Source organism: Aquarana catesbeiana, linkage group LG06 (genome assembly GCF_042186555.1).
Source record: "Aquarana catesbeiana isolate 2022-GZ linkage group LG06, ASM4218655v1, whole genome shotgun sequence".
NCBI lineage: Eukaryota > Metazoa > Chordata > Amphibia > Anura > Ranidae > Aquarana > Aquarana catesbeiana.
This window is the reverse complement of record NC_133329.1, coordinates 292,238,286-292,255,870: the sequence shown is the minus strand read 5'-3', so window position 1 is coordinate 292,255,870 and position 17,585 is coordinate 292,238,286. Positions and strand designations below refer to the sequence as shown.

The window sequence follows — 17,585 nt, the reverse complement described above, 5'->3', positions numbered from 1 at the left end:
CTCAGGCATTCTCAGAGGAGATCGCTCTCCTCTGAGTGCCTGTTTATGAAAGTGTGTAGATCGCTTCTCATGTTGAGTTGAGGAGCGATCTACAAACGCCGGGAACTCCTGAGAATGGCTCCTCTCACTGTAATCTCGCGTGATGTAGCGGGATTACAGTATGAGGAACCATAAAATACAAAGTGTAACACAAATCAGCACACATTATTCCCCAACATATTAATAAAATAATAAAGTTAAATTCCCCCTACACAATATACATTAACCTAATTATAAAAAAAAAACATTGTTTTTATCAATATTTAAAGATCATACATGTCCCTATTTAAATGTGAATGGTGTATAGTAAATGAATGTAATGCACATATGTAATGCACCTATACACCATTCATATAAATGCAAAATACATTTCTAATCATTAAAAAAATAATTTTAATAAAGTATACAAGTATAATTATTTATTAATAAATTAAAATAAAATATATTTCATAATTGATAAACATAAAAATTGATAAACTGGTGCAATGCGAGAACACTGCGAATCCACTGCGGGTTCCCGCATCGCACCAACTCGCATGTCAGTTCACACTGCCATATGCGAATCGCTGGGGAGTGTCAATACATTGTTAAGGACACCCCCAGTTCAGCTTGCATATCGCACTGCGAACTGACAGTCCGGACATGCGATCCGATTCTGGTCCGAACAGAAAAAAGGGTCCTGTGTGTGTTTGCACCGAATGCAGTGCGATATCAGCCATACTACCTGTACAGCTGATATCGCAACGCACAGACATCGCATGTAATGTGAATGGCAGTGTGCTGCGAATTACATGCGATGCCTGTGCGATGTCCGGCATCGCACAAGTGTGAACTGGGCCTAAAAGTTAACACCCCCAAATCAGTTCGCATATCGCAGTGTGATCTGCAAACTCGGACAGTAATCGAATCGCATGGGTGTGAACACCCATGCGATCCGATTCTGCTGTGGACCAAAAAAAAGGGTCCTGTAAGAGTTTGGTCCGAGTGCAATGCAAATTTAGCAATACTATCTGTATGGCTGAAATCGCATTGCACAGAGATCGGATGTGATTTTGCACTGCAGTGCGGTGCGAATCACATCCGATCTCGGACACCGCAGCAGTGGGAACTGGCCCTAAATCATATTGCATTTGCACCAAAATGGTACAGGACCCTTTATTTGGTCCGCACTGGAATCGGATCGCATGGGTGTTAACACCCATGCGATCCGATTCCTCCACCATTACATAGTTCGCACTGCGATCTGTGAAATGATCTGGGGGTGTCATTAACTTTACATTGACACCCGCAGTGGTGCGCAGATGTCAATGTAGGTGCGATGTGAAAACCCACTTAGGAATCACGCTGGTTCACGCATCGCACAAGTGTGAACCCAGCCAGAGACGTGAACATCTAAAAAAAAATATATACATATATCTATATATATATATATATATATCTATCTATAGATATATAGATAGATATATATATATATATATATATATATATATATATAGATCTATATATATAGATCTATATATATATATATATAGATCTATATATATATATATATATATAGCTATATAGCTATCTATATCTATATATATATTATATATATATATATATATATGTAAAAATATATATAATAGATGTATCTATATATAGATATATCTATAGATAGATATAGTCTATATATATCAATAAATATCTATTTATCTATCTATCTATCTATCTATCTATCTATCTATCTATCTATCTATCTATCTATCTATCTATCTATCTATCTATCTATCTATATATAGATATATACATATCTATATATATATAGATATATACATATCTATATATATCTATATCTATATATATATCTATATATATACGTATATATATATATCTATATATATATATATAGATATATATATATATACACACACACTATAAATTTCACCAGTTTCAGGCTTCTCACTCTGATTCTCCACTTCTGAAATGGTGAATCAGAAAGTGAGAATTCTGTCACAGATCGCCAGTGAGGTGCTGAGATCGCACCTTCATAAACTGGCCATTTCTGTGAAGTCAGTTACAAATTCTCACTGTGCTGAGATAATCAGCGGAGAACATGTTCTCCGCTGATTATCTCAGTTTCATAAACTGGTTATGAGCTGAGATCAGCGGTGAGACTCGGGATCGCTGCTGATCTCAGTTTCATAAAAGGACACCTAAACCATAGTAAAAATGGAGAAGAAAAAAAAATATGTACACTGTGTAAAATAATAAAACATACAGTATTTATAATACTAGAAATGCCAGCTGAATCAAGAACATGCTAGTACCCAGCACCCAGAATTTCGTAATATACAAAGTTATTGTCTGTTAAAAGTTCTGAACTGGACATGTATACTGATAAGAAGTTGACTGTGTTTCAGGGCCTGGTCACACTCATTGGAACTAGCCCGGACCACCTTGCCCAGCACAGACCCGATGCAAGACAAGGCAAAAAGCCTTGCTCTCTATCACGTCAGTTTGCAATGTTATGTATGGCACACAGTACTTTTTTCAGCGCAGCATGATGTGAAACAATTCACCCAATTGCATCTCGTTACTCCCAGTAGCACCTGATAAGATGTCACTTTGTGACATTTCAGTAAAGTTTGCACAAAAAAGTAAACAATGTAATGTCCTGCTACAGCACATTGACTCTATTGCCCTCACACCACACACCAGCATCTGTGTTCTAACTCATCTGCTGAAATAATCGGGACTTAATCTTATATGTCTTAGATGAAACGTGTGGATAATATTGACATATAGGACTGAACATTACAAATGGTCATTTCACATTTTTAAGAAATGGATCTTTGCTTAGTTTTAATAATAAAGCATTATCAAGTCTTCTGTATTCGTTGTAAGCTGAACTTGCCCTACTTTGTCAGGGTCACAAGGAGTGTATGTTTTTACTATTTAAAGCGGGGTATTGAATTAAAATATATTGAGGTCCAGTCAGAAAAATGTGTTTTCAGCAGAGGTCCTAATCGCATGTTTGTGCAACGATTGAGATCCTTCACATCACCATCCCCTGCCTCTTTATATCTCAATCCCATTCTTATATCAGTGTCCTCAGTCCCCCCTACATATCACAATCCACCTCCTTTACATCACAGCCCCACACTTCACATCACAGTTTCCCCTTTACAATAGTGTTCTCAGCCCCCCTTTACATCACCCCCCAATCCCCTTCACAGTAGTCTTCTGAACCCTCCAACACATCAACACTCCTTTACCCCCCCCCACACACACACACACACATACCAGTGTTCTCCTCTGCCTCTCCTCACCACCCCTCCCCCACATCAGTGTCCTCCTCTGTCCCCTTCTCCCCCACAGTAATGTTCTCCTCTGCCCCCTTCACCCCTCCACAGTAGTGTCCTTCTCTGCCTCCTTTCACCACCCCACTTCAGTGTCCTGCTCTGCCCTCCTTCACTCCCCCACAGTAATGTCATCCTCTGCCCTCCTTCACCCCCTCCCACAGTAATGTTCTCCTCTGCCCCACTTCACCACCACCCCCCATAGTAATGTTGTGTTCTGTCCCACATCAGTGTCCTCCTCTGCCCCTTCACATCCCCCTCCGTCCCCTCATCCTTTACAGCTGTGTCCTAGACCCTTAACTCTTCTAACTCACAGGGGCAAACAGCAGAGCGGAGGGCAAGAGGCACAACAGCACTGGACGATTGGTTGCTAGGACAGCTCTGCATCCCAGCAACCAATCACATGCCAGTTAACTTGAAAAGTTAACTAGTGCAGCTCCTGATCCCGCCCTCTGTCCAGTGCTGCTGTGCTTCCTGCCCTCCACTCTGCTGTAAAAATTACAGTGGCAGATGGTGGAGGAAAGAGCTGCTCCTAAGTACCATCCACGTGGTCCAGATGAGACAGTGACTTGATCTGGATCAGGACCACGGTCTGCCATTTAGTGATGCCTGATTTAAAATTTTATAGAAAATGCAATCTGAATGACCTGTTAAGGTCACTTGGTGTTGGAATAGGTTTTTATACCTCTGGCTGTCTATATGAGTAAGCCAATGAAACCGATCATAAAACATTTATAGATGGGGTATAGATCTGCTTGACTGGATTCCCTTCTAATTTTAAAAAGTTTCTAAAAAATTTTAACATGAACACAACTAGCTGATTTAAATATAGATATAGGTAAAATGTTTCTGCACATAGTGTAGAAAATTTGACCCATGTCAAATTTTTTTGGTGTCTGAGTTTTTTCCCCTGAAATAAACAGCACAGCTAAAACCGCTGCAGGTGGATCCACGCTTGCCTGCACTGACTGACAGCCGGGTACTTGTCCTGCTCATTGATGTTGCAAATAATTCAAAGACAGATGGGTGACAGCATAACCAACCTGCATTGCGTAAATCCCTGTATGCATTAAAAAATAGTACACAAAGAACGCAGCAAGCCTCAGCAGAAAAGTGACAATTATGTGACCAGGGCTGAAAGTGCAGAAAAATCTCCAGTGGGGACAAAGCAAATAAAATCTCATGGGAATTCTAGCTTTCCGCAACTAAAATAGAATGTTTGTATTTTTGGCAGTGTCTATGTTGGACATTTCCTCGCACATCCTGTCCCGATGACATTACTCAACAGTCCACAGAGAGCAGTTTATTTATTTTATTTATTTATTTATTTCAGGTACTTATATAGCGCCGTCAATTTACACAGCGCTTTACATATACATTGTACATTCACATCAGTCCCTACCCTCAAGGGGCTTACAATCTAAGGTCCCTAACTCACATTCATACATACTAGGGACAATTTAGACAGGATCCAATTAACCTACCAGCATGTCTTTGGAGTGTGGGAGGGAACCGGAGCACCCGGAGGAAACCCACGCAGGCACAGGGAGAACATGCAAACTCCAAGCAGGTAGTGTCGTGGTTGGGATTCGAACCAGTGACCCTTCTTACTGCTAGGCGAGAGTGCTACCACTGCACCACTGTGCCGCCCAGCAGTTAAAACTTACTGAGGCTCTAACCCTTCCCCAACCCTTTCAATACTACAAAAAAGTTTTGGCTGGAGATACTCTTCAATCCCAATGAGTGTATTCATTACGTGATAACTTTTAGGTTGTAACATCATATTTGAAACCCTCTTCTAGCTATTGTTTCTTTTAGAAGAAAGCTGTGCAGAAATATACATGGAGGCCAACCCTGTTGACTTTCTGAAATTGTTAGTGTGGTGATAATAATTAGTAGTGCATAGGCCAGGCAGGAAGGATTGTGACAGTGTCAATTCCTAATGCAGAGTGTTTTCATTTCTTTACCAAAGTCTTGGCAACTAATATAGTTCTTCCACGTTTTTTAATTGTGTATTTCTTAAGAGTCTATTTCTCAATATTATCACCATTGATTTGCACAACTTTCACTCACAAAGCTTCACAAACTTTCTAGGGGCAAAATGGATGAAAAATGTGTGAATCTGGGTGAAAACATAAATAATAGACTCCCTAGATTTCCCATTTAGAAAGCATTAATGAGGGCTGACTGAACACTGTTTAAATAGAGAACACCAGGCCATCTCACTTTTAAATGGCACTCAGAGCACTTCTACAGCACTGCAGGATACCACAATGTACATGCATAGCCCACTGCTTTCATAAAGGGCCATGATCATATTTTTGGTGTGTTTATGTGATTGAAAACGATCACCTTGTAAAACAACCCATTCAGTTTGAAATAGAAATAAAGGCAAAACATTTTAGTATAGATATAAAAAAAAAAAAACATAATAAATACCTTTTTTTCCCTTTTTTATAAGTGATCACATTCCCTCTGTTCTCAGCTGCATAAGAGCTGGGGGAAGAGCAGCAGCAGCAAACTCAGCTTCCCAGTGAATGGTTGTGCAGTGGGGGCGTGTCAAGACAAGTCTGATCATTGGAGGAGAGCAGGCTGAGTTCTCAGCATAGCTAGAGAACTGACCACAGTGTGCTGATCTGCTTAGTGTGGTCAGTTTTTAATAAGAAAGCAAGGGGACTAGCAGGAACACCAGGGATTTCACACAAAGTAGGCAATATAAAGAGAACAGGATATTTTCTCATACAAGTACATGGTACAGCAGGCACATATCAGGAATATGAAGTGTTGGGGTAACAAACGCTTTAGGATACACTGGAGCTTATTTAAAATAAATGAAATGCCTTGACACAGTACGTTGGTAAAAGATAACGAAGTATTGCGATAATGCATCATGTGAATGGGCCCTAATGCTGGAGCAAGCCAGGCAATGCTTAGTACCTCAATCCCAAATGTATTTGTGATTAATTGCTTAGAGTAGCAGTCAGTTGCTAAGCAGATGGAACAAAGACCTCCCTATAGTGTAAGCTACACACATAGCCTGTAGTAGTGACTATTTATACTATTATTCATAAGTATGAATAATTGGTCGCACAATGCTTCAATTGTGTGCAAGTGGTTGCTACAGTGTTTGTAGCAGCAAGATTAAGATTCCAGCCTAATTTTCCCAGGTACACCAAAATTCTTGGCAAATATCCGAAGTGTCAAATTTCCAGGCTGAGCTGGTACTAAGAGTTCAACTAGTCATATTTGAATGAAGGGGAAGCCAATGACCTCAATGCTATTTAATCATTTAAAATCCATCTAGATTCCTAGTCACTAATATTATTTAGGAACACCGTTGACAAATACAAACTCTTAAGATTTAAAATGCTACATATACTATACTGAAACACAACATCGAGTAACACACACCTGGTGTCTATCACTTTAAAAATAAATTCTGCCTCATTTAGGTACAATTAAACAGAATTATGACCATTTGTTTTTCTTCAAGGAGGTTGCTTTGCATATTGAGTGTCTAATTATTTGCAGGTGACAAAAAAGCAGGTTAGATCATTTGGTGTGTAATGGAAAACTGACATATTTACAAGAGGGGCTGCGTGGAAAATGGCTATTAATAAAAGCAAATGTTTTTGTGAAATATTTCGATAATGACACAAGTGTGGGAAATTATTTTTACATAAAATGTTGGCTTTCCTTTTTAGGTAATTATGCCTGTGCTGGTGTTTCTTTGATGTGTGGGATTCTACATTATAGCCATGCAAGGCACAGAAACAAACATTAAATGATCTGTTACATCGCTTAATTGTGTCATGTGAGAAAATAATCTCTGTCAAAATTCTAAAGCAAATGTGTATTGGGTACAGCTGATGTCAGATGAGCATTTTCAGCGCAAGTCATCATGTGACAATTGAATTTCATACTTTCTATGGTGTTTAACGAGTGTTTTCCCTGGTGGAAGAAATTGCGACTTCTAAAAAAATGAAATATCCATAAACACACTTATGTGACAGGTTGTTGGCAAATCCAAAATGTTTATAAAGTAACAAAGGCCAAAAAGTGCTTAAGTTTTCACTACATTTGCTAAAAGCTTCCATATGACCTCTGGCATACTAGCCATTAGTAAATTTGTTGACAGTTTAAGGAAATCAGCCATGAGCAGAATTCCAAGGCTACCATTGCTGGCCTCCTGTAAAAATTATAATTTTTTGACTGTCTTCTGGGTTATTGAGACCCGTTGAGGGCAAACTGACATGGCCTACTGATAGCTAAAACCCTCACAGTGCTTCCTGATAGATTCTAGTGCATAGTTGTAGAAGATTAAGCACCAGCCGGCCTTTGAAATTCCATAGACTGGTGCGTAGAAAGGACATTCCAATGATAAATGTCCCCGCAGATGCTTTTTGCTATGACAGCATAGCTTACATGTTTTTTTTTTTTGTTTGCTTGGCACACAGGCATTTCATTGTTTAACTTACCTTATTTTCGTTCTTTTACATTTTCACATAAAATGTTGACAAGAGCATACTTTAGTGAACGTTAGCAGAGCATAAATCAAAAAAGATGGGGCTTGTGCTTCAGTGACACTGAAACAGTTAATAGATTTATTAAACAAGCAATAGGAGTTGGTAGCACAAGCAAGCAACCTTCCAATTGATGCCACACCTTAATGCATTTCACCCCCCCACAGGGCTTAATCACAGAGTGCCTATGATTTAGCGATCTAGGGGTGAAACACATTAGGGCATGGGTGCTCAACCGGTGGCCCTCCAGCTGTTGTGGAACTACAAGTCCCATGAGGCATTGCAAGGCTGACAGTTACAAGCATGACTCCCAAAGGCAGGCCCAGCAACAGCTGGAGGGCCACAGGTTGAGCACCCATGTATTAGGGCCTGGTCTCAAGTGGAAGATTGCCTGTGTGCACTGTTTGCTCCTATTGCTTGCCCATTAAATCTATTGGATGTATCATCATAACTTCCTTTTTGACTTGTGTGCAGTGTGGAACGGAGGTGGTTGCCACCCAGCTGTATGGTAGGATGGAGGAGCGCTGCAAGATGTTTTGGAGTGATAGTGTTAATTAGTTTGATTATCGGAACATACGACACAGAAGGAGCATTGAGTGTTAGACTTCAAAACAGCAAACAAGCAGGAAACTGGGAGCGTGCCTAGTACATTGTACATCAGTGGATGATGAGCTCTGCGCTTGTTCATGGGGCCCTGCAATGCAAGCACACTGTAGTGCCTAATCCCTGACCTGGATCATTTTCTATAGTAAATTAGGCCCTATATCCTCTAATATGCTGCTAGACTAGAGTTGGCAGATACATTTTTTTTTCTAAATATGCTGTAAGCAGCATACTGGCATACCTCCCAACTTTTTGAGATGGGAACGAGGGACTCCTATTAGCAAAAGTATGTAGGCATAGGACACACCCCCCTACCACGCCCACTTAAAGGAGAATTATACAAAAAAATGATTAGTTAAACTAGTTAAAGTGCTTTTTTTTACCACTACTATTCCTTTATACTAGCTTTTAAAATTTACAAATGCAGCAATTTAGAAATTATATGAAACGTTTAGCACTGGGGAACACTTTGTGGGAGATAAATAATGCATTTTATATACAATTGTATAGATCAGACCAAAATGAGGGACAAATGAGGAGGAAAGAGGGACAGAGGGACTTTGTTCCACATCAGGGACAGTCCCTCAAAATCAGGGACAGTTGAGAGCTATGTACTAGTACAATGTCTACTGCTAATAAGAGACTCTGCATTTAACTGCATTGTTACTGCTGTTGAAGATGTTCAATATATAACACTGTTTGTGATATGTGGTGTTGTAAGAACCTATCTGCACATACGCTAAGGACAAATCCCAAGAGGTTTTCATGCCTGTAATTTTATGCCTGTGACTGTTTCAGAGATATGTATCATCCCCCATACAAAGGCTGCATATGTGACATTATCAGCGTTTCCCAGTGACTTACACTCTGAAATGATGCAGATTATTAGCTCAGTGAAAGATTTGCATGGTTTCGTTTTTCAGCTGAAAAAAACCCATAGTCTTATTACACTGTCCTTAATAAAAACCTGTCCCAAAGCTGATAATATTTAACAACTTCAGCCCCGGAAGATTTACCCCCTTCATGACCAGGCCATTTTTTCCGATACAAGACTGCGTTACTTTAACTGACAATTGCGCGGTCGTGCAATGCTGTACCCACAGCTTTCTTCTGGTGATATTTCATCACCTCTGCGTTTTTAATTAATCTCAGAATTAATCAAATCTGGAACTTTCCTCAGTATTGATTATATAAACTTTTGTACATTATAATTTTTTTCTTTTAATAGCACTACACCGTTACCCCATATTTTTGTTATTGTACCCAACAATATTGTGTCAGCAGCTTTTATTTAGTATTCTTTGATAGCGCAGCAAATTTGATTTGAATATTTTATAAACAAAAAAAGACCGACAATTTTGGAAAAAAAAACCCAATTATTTCTTACTTTCTGCTATAAAACACATCCAATAAAAAAATTGAAAAAAATCTAATTTCTTCATCAATTTAGGCCAAAATGTATTCTGCTACATATTTTTGGTTACAAAAAAATCCCAATAAGCATATATTGATTGGTTTGCCCAAAAGTTATAGCGTCTACAAACTATGGGATATTTTTTTTTTTTTTTTTACTAGTAATGGCGGTGATCAGTGACTTATATTGGGACTGCGATATTGCGGCGGATAAATCGGATACCTAACTGACACTTTTTAGGGACCAGTATTACTAATACAGTAATCAATGCTAAAAAATATGCACTGTTACTGTACTAATGACACTGGCAAAGGAGGGGTTAACAGCAGGGGCAATAAAAGGGTTAAATGTGTTTCTAGCAATTGCTTACTCACTATGTGGGAGATGCTTCTACTAAGGGATCAATGTCTTCCCTACTGCAAGAACGGCGGTCTGCCTTGTTTACATAAGCAGACTGCCCTTTTCCCTTTGTACTAAACAATCGGTGGGTGCCAGCGGACATTGAGTCTGCGGTACCCACCTCTAGGCTCCCGCTGTGTGTGGTACTAGGTACATGATCTGGCGCTGAGCGGCCGCCCTGCCACAGTAAATGTGTGGTGGACGGTCACAAAGTGGTTAAAGGATAAGTTCAGAAAAAAAAAATTAGCATTTTTTTGTTTTTAGGTGCCTGTAAAGCATTGCACTCATGATCAGCAGATTGTGGGTGTAATGCCCTGCTCCTGCAGACAGTCAATGTAATTGTCTGTCCGTACCTCCGATACAGGCAGGCAGTTATTGAATGACAAGAAGCTCAATGAATTACCTAGAGCGCTCATCAGCACCCTGGTAGTTCATTGAGAACTTCAAGCCATCAGCTGGCCAGGTGGGGATCTGTGAATGAATGAATAACGCAGCCGTGGAGATGGAGCTCTGCATGACCATGCTGTTTTCGAATTGTGACAGCAGGTGAGGGGAGAAGATCCCTGGCCCCTGTCACGGGGAGGAAGGGGGGGGTGGATCAGGGGGAGAGGGGGCAGATGCTGAACATATTACACCCTAAACATGGGTGTAACATGTACCTTATTCAGAAAGGTGAACTTATCGTTTAAATGGAGGATTTGATTAAAAAAATACATAAGCAGTGTTAACACCAGTGAAAACCACATGTCAAAAAATTAACACGAAATCTCAACTCTTTTCATAAAAGTCAAGGTTGTCCCTATCTCTGCCTTCCTCCTTACTGGTCATTTTATATTATGGGTAGTTGTATTGAAAATTGAAAGACTGAAAAGTTAGAGCCAAAACTTTTACTTTGCAACTTGGATGGAAATGGTTAAACCCCGATTAGGTTTCTCATTTTATCTGTGTCCCATTGTGGAGACTTCCTTTCTCTTCCTGTCCTCTAGACACACCAAGAAGTGGGCGGAAATCTGTTGTCACTGGACTAAGTGTCCCCCTTGAAAGATTTTCCCTTTTTTCCCTGTTCTGGTGACAACTTGAAATTTAGAATTGTGACAGTGATCTCTAAGCAATTCTCCTAAGAATGGACACAAACAGCACAGACAAAGTAGTCATAATAAGAGTAAGACAAATCTGTATATTTTTTTAATTTCCTCTCTCTCACATGAAATTCTCATCATTTGATTTTACATGCCCCATGGACAAAACAAAAATTTCAAGTATAGTTTGTAGATGGGTGCTGTCTCAACAGTTTTAAATAGAATCCTATCAAACAGCATTCTTCTGCAAAAATATCACACATTCCCTCTTTTTCTCACTTCAGGCTGTATAGATTCCATTATGATATAGGAATTATAGAGTTATTTTTAAATAGGCATTTGTAAGCAGGAGTCAAACATTAGTTTGTTGACCTGAAAGCTAGAAACACAAGTCATATTGGCTGTAATATACTTCACCAAAGAACTGCCTATGCAGATAAGGGATGTCTGTAGATAAAAACAAACTGTGCAGCTTTGACCAAAGTTGAATAATGCCCTTGCTATAGGTGTAGGCCATTTACATATCCCAGGAAGCTTGACTAGAAAACTCCTGGGATGTTTCTAAGGACGTTGCTAAGAGAAGCCTAGCTGCTACTGTTCACTTTCACCATCACAGGATCGAACGCTTTCTCTGATTCTGTTTTTTTCTCTCCCCTGTTACAGTTCCTCTGAGCTCAGTGTTTGAGAGCTCTCTTCTGTGTTGGTGAAGGTGAACAGTAATGGTTAGGTGTCCCATAGCAGCATCCTTAGCAATGTCCTAGAAGTTTTCCAGTCAGGCTTCATGAGGTACATTAAGGGCCTACACCTAAAGTAAGGGCATTATTCAATTTTTGTTTTTTATCTACAGATGCTCCTTTTCTGCATAGGCAGGTGACCTAAACGTTTACAGCAAATAGGCTGTACTCTTTGAAAAGAAATTACAAGGAAATTTGCCGCAGAGCTTAGTGAATGAGGTGACACTCTGCTGACCTCCATTATCCAACCATGTGCAAGCAAAAAGTGCTGTTTTTTTTTTTCTTGCACATGATTATTCTTGCAAAGTTAAACTTCAGTTCTGGGGCAAATTGTCTTGTAAAATGCAACTTCTCTTGCAAAGTGAACAGGAAATCAATCCCATTACAGGTATCAATAAAAACCTGGCAAAGGTATTAACAATTCCTTACTCTACTAAAAAAAGTGTTTTATTGCTGTTTGTATCTGCATTTCAAGATTACCAGGGTAGGATGTGAGTGAAGGCGCATTGGTAAGGACTTGTACACATATTTTGGAGCCTGATGTTACACGATTATGTTGGTTTTCGTAATGATTTTGAAGACATTAACACATGTGCTTGGATCTTTACAATCAACTAAAGATAACATGATCGCATACAACACAATTTGTTAATACAAGCCTTACTTTATGATTATCCAGTCACAAAATACATCAGAGACACAGTGTACTTAAAATTGGTTTTGGGGTGATTCCTGACGGCATTCGCTGACCTTTGACAACCATTTTGTGCATTACTGTAGGAAAAAATAGTGGGGATTTCATCTGATGGAACCTGAGTATATACTATCCACGTATTTCGGGTGATCTTATGTTTTTATCTGATAATGAGAGTAAACAATAGGGAACTTGTGATGTATCATACAATTGCACAATCCACACATTGGGTTCATTTACTAAAGAAACAAAGGCTGTTCACATAAAAAAGTGAAAGTTCACTTTGCAAAGTACGTAAATGTTAGTAAATAATATAAAGCTCTGTAACTTTGAATACCAAATCATGAGCAAGCAAATACCCCATTTTTTATCCCCTTTCACACAAATGGATATTTAAAAGTTTACCTTATTTATTAACATTCACTTTCTAAAGTGAACATCAGATTCGAGGTAGGTGAACATTCATTATTCCTTTAGTAAACCAACAGCAGTATGTGCATAGAAAGAGACTTTTTCCTGCTTCTATGTTACCTTAATTGCCTTTGAAGTCTTGGGAGATTGCTGACATCACACGTAACATTCCAGCCCATTGGTAATTCTCTCCGCATTTAGAGGTGGGCCGGGTATGATTCCTTAATTCAGAACATAACATGGGTAACATTTGTACATCTTTCACTTAGTTTGCAAAGCCGTAGAGTCACTTTAAAATTTTCTATTTGAATGTTATTCATGTCTGCTTAAATACTATTGGAAAGAAACAGGGCAAAAGGGGACCTTTCAGGCACCAAACAAACAACATTTAAAAGAACAATACATTTATTTTGGACTCATTTAAAAAATGCACAAAACAATACATTTATTTTGGACTCATTTAAAAAATGCACAAAACACAGTGCGTATATGAACACATAATGTTTTCTGGTCCATCAAACATAAAAAAACCCACCATGAATAACATAGGCATACAAAATGCAAATTATTTATTTATGGTACTTATATAGCACCGTCAATTTATGCAGCGCTTTACATATACATTGTTCATTCACATCGGTCTCTGCCCTCAAGGAGCTTACAATCTAAGGTCCCTAACAAACATTCATATACTAGGGCCAATTTAGACAGAATCCAAATAACCTACCAACATGCCTTTGGAGTGTGGGAGGAAACACACGCAGGCACAGGGAGAACATGCAAACTCCAGGCAGGTAGTGTCATGGTTGGGATTCGAACCAGCAACCCTTGTTACTGCTAGGTGAGAGCGCTATCCACTACACCACCTAAACCTTCTTTAGAGGGAGATACCTTTCAAAAACAAAAGAAATGGCTCTGTCTTGGGGGAGTTCAAAGGACACCACAGAATTGCCACTAAAGGCTGAAAAAGCAACATATAAAAATGTATTAAAAGAGAAAAAAATGATATATATATATATATATATATATATATATATATATATATATATATATATATCTAGTTCAGAAAGTTGGTATATAGTATATCAGATACACTTCTGATCCACATATGAAGGTGGAAAATGACTTTGAATGCCAAAAATCAAAAGATTCAACCACCAAGGGAGATAATGGAGGACTTCTATCAAGATATATTTTAAGTGCAATTATATCCCGAGGTATCGCTACTGCTGGTTTTGTAAGTTACTTACATGCATTGGTCCCATACATACAATATATATACTATATATATATACTATATATACTATATTCCACTGTGGTACACCCCCCTGAGGAAGTTTTTTGTGAAGAATTGAAACTCTCGGGGTTTATTTGCATTTTGTGTGCCTATATAATCCATGGTGGGTTTTATATGTTTTATGGACCAAAAAAATATTATGTGTTGATATATGCAGAGTGTTTTGTGCATTTTTTGAGTCTAAAATAAATGTAATTTTTTTTTTACATGTTGTTTGTTCGATGCCTGAAAAGGTCCCTTTTTGCCCTGTTTTTTCCAATACACTTAATGTTTGGGATATAGCACCGCTTATATCCATTTCTGGGCCTTATATATGTTTCTGCATAAATACTAAAATATCTGTTTAATGTGTGTGACCAGGGTTTGCTGTCAGAAATCTTACGTAAGGAAGAAGACCCCAGAACAGCATCCCAGTCTTTGCTGGTGAACCTGAGGGCGATGCAGAACTTCTTAAATTTACCAGAAGTGGAGAGAGATCGGATCTATCAGGATGAAAGGGAAAGAAGTATGAACCCCAACGTTAGCCTACTGTCATCATCCTCCAGCAGTCCTAGCTCATCTCGAGTTCCACAGGTATGTCCAATCTGTTAGTACATTTCTTAGAGGGCTAGAATATTGTAAGTTGTAAATCTGATGCTGCAGTGACGGAAGACTTTTCAACTGACTTGTTTTAAAACACAAATGACCTGATTAATTGTTATTTAAAGGAAACCTGTAGTATAAGAATATGGAGGTGGCCTTTTTGTCTTTATCAAAATGCTAATGAAAAAGTCAATGGCGTCTATACTTTTTTTTTTTTTTTAAACTGATATAGAGCAAATTTGCAGACCAAAATTTCTGACTTGACTCTGACAGTCTGAAGAAAGAGTCAGCCCAGAAAATAGCATTTTTAAAGGAGGTTTGCAGTGGCAGCTTTCATACTCCTTTCAGGATTCCTTTAAATTTTAACTGACCTTATTTAGCAGTAAACTGAATTTTGATGAGTACTGTAAAAACAAAACCTAGTAGAAGTTGGGTGATGCAGCAGGACAATGACCCTTAGCATCTAAGAAAATCTACCACAGACTGGCTTCAGAAAACGAAAATGCTCCCTTTGAAGTGACCTAGTCAGAGCCCAGAACTTAACCCCATAGAGATGCTGTGGAATGACCTCAGGAGAGCCATTCACATCAGACATCCTACAAATGTGTCTGAGCTGAAGCAGTTATGTAAAGAAGAATGGTCAAAAATTCCTCCTGAACGTTGTACAGGTCTGATCCAGGTCTGATCCAGCACTTGCTTAAAGTCATTGCTGGCAAAGGAAGTTTAAAAAGTTAACTGCAAGCGTTCACTTACTTTTTTCCATAATGGGTGTGTTCAATAAAGACATGAGAATTTAGAATTGTTAGTTATCCGCTTAAAGCGGAGTTCCACCCAAAAATGGAACTTCCACTTTAAGTGCTGGTGACCCCCTGACATGTAACATTTAACATGTCATTTTTTTTGGGGAGGAGCGGGTACCCTGTTTTTACAGGCACCCAGCTCCCATTTCCTCCCATGGCGCCGCAGCGTCGGAAGGAAGATCACCTCTCCCCCCCTCCTCTCTGCAATCTTCTGGGACACGTCACAGGTCCCAGGAGATTGCCCAGCCATTCATGGCACGCAGCGCGGCTCACGCATTCGCAGTGCGCGTCTGGCTGTGAAGCCACGGCCGGGCACCCACAGTTAGAATGCTCCGCACAGAGGATGGGGAGAATAGCAAGGCTTCCTGCACCCGCATCGCTGGACCGTGGGACAGGTGAGTGTCACTTTTTGTACCTGCTGACTTTTAAATGGGTGGAACACCGCTTTAAGCTAGGGGAATGCAATAAAGCTGCTTCACCACTTTTCTAGCATTAATCCCTCATTTTGATGTGTTACGCCAAATTCATGAAGAAATTGTGCCATTTTTGGTTCTGGCAGAAACTTGCGCACCAAATTCAAGTAGTTCTAAAATGCCCCACTTTTACATTGTGGTGAGAATATTCCAAATTCAAAATAAGATACCGATAGTTCGTATCTTACAAAAGTGGAGCTAATTAACCAGTTCTCTTTTGGCGTACAGAGAGAGAAACTGGCACAGACAGATTGCAAAAGTGTCTCACATGCATTCTAAAAGTGACACAGCATGCGATGTATTCCAGTACAGGTTCCAGACAAGGTATATGAATTTGGCGCATTCTGTATCACTTTTAGAATGCATGAGAGACACTTTTGCTAAATCTGTCTGCACCATTCTTTATGAATTACAGGGATTGTGTTTGTCTATTGTTGGGATTTAGCTGAGAATCAGATCACATTTTATGGCAGACTACTACAGAAAATCAGTTAATTCCAATGGGTTTGCATATTTTCTTGCCACTGTATGTACAACTTTTTGTAGCAAGGGAATAATTCTCCAAAATGATTTATTAAGAAAGATCCTCTGGCCATGTATAATGAACCTTTATGTTTATGATTTAATTACATCTCTTATGTGCATTTATTAAATTTGGGGGTATTATCCTGCCTCTAAATCCCAGGTACTGGTAAAACATTTGAATTGTTAATCTGGATAAGCATTTCATCTTCTCGGCATGAAATCTGACTCAAAAACAAGGCTCAGCTTCCATAATGCGGAGGAAGATTTCCCTCTTCTGGCCCAGTATAATGCGTGTTGTCTTTTAGCATTAGTTAGTGGCGTGGGTGGGCACAGACATATAGCTTTTGACGGTACAGAGCTCTGTAAATTTATGATACTTGCACTTCAATTACAAAAATCTGCAGAAGTTTGTACAATTATCTTTAGTGATTTCCCTCACTACTTAATTGCTTCATAATTGGACCAGAATTCTTCTTTTATTCACCAGGCTTTACCATCCATCAGTGTTCATTTTGAAACGAACAGGTAACAAATGTATGAGACCCCTGTGTCATCCAGTCATAGGAACCTTTCCTTTTGCCCTTCACTTGTCAGCTGATTGCAGAATCAGTCAATTAAAGCAGTGTGCCAGAATAGAGAAAATAACAATAACAGTTTAAGAACATTAAAGG

General features: G+C 39.1%; 1 protein-coding gene across 4 annotated transcripts in view; it reads left to right on the top strand.

Annotated features, from left to right (window-relative positions):
• Window positions 1–17,585, top strand: part of SATB2 (SATB homeobox 2) — a 303,695-nt gene that overhangs the window by 197,019 nt on the left and 89,091 nt on the right. For all 4 annotated transcript variants that reach the window (XM_073633444.1, XM_073633449.1, XM_073633445.1 and 1 more), the window contains one exon: window positions 14,895–15,107. In XM_073633444.1, coding sequence (XP_073489545.1) covers window positions 14,895–15,107 — 213 coding nt within the window. The remainder of the gene's footprint in view (window positions 1–14,894; window positions 15,108–17,585) is intronic.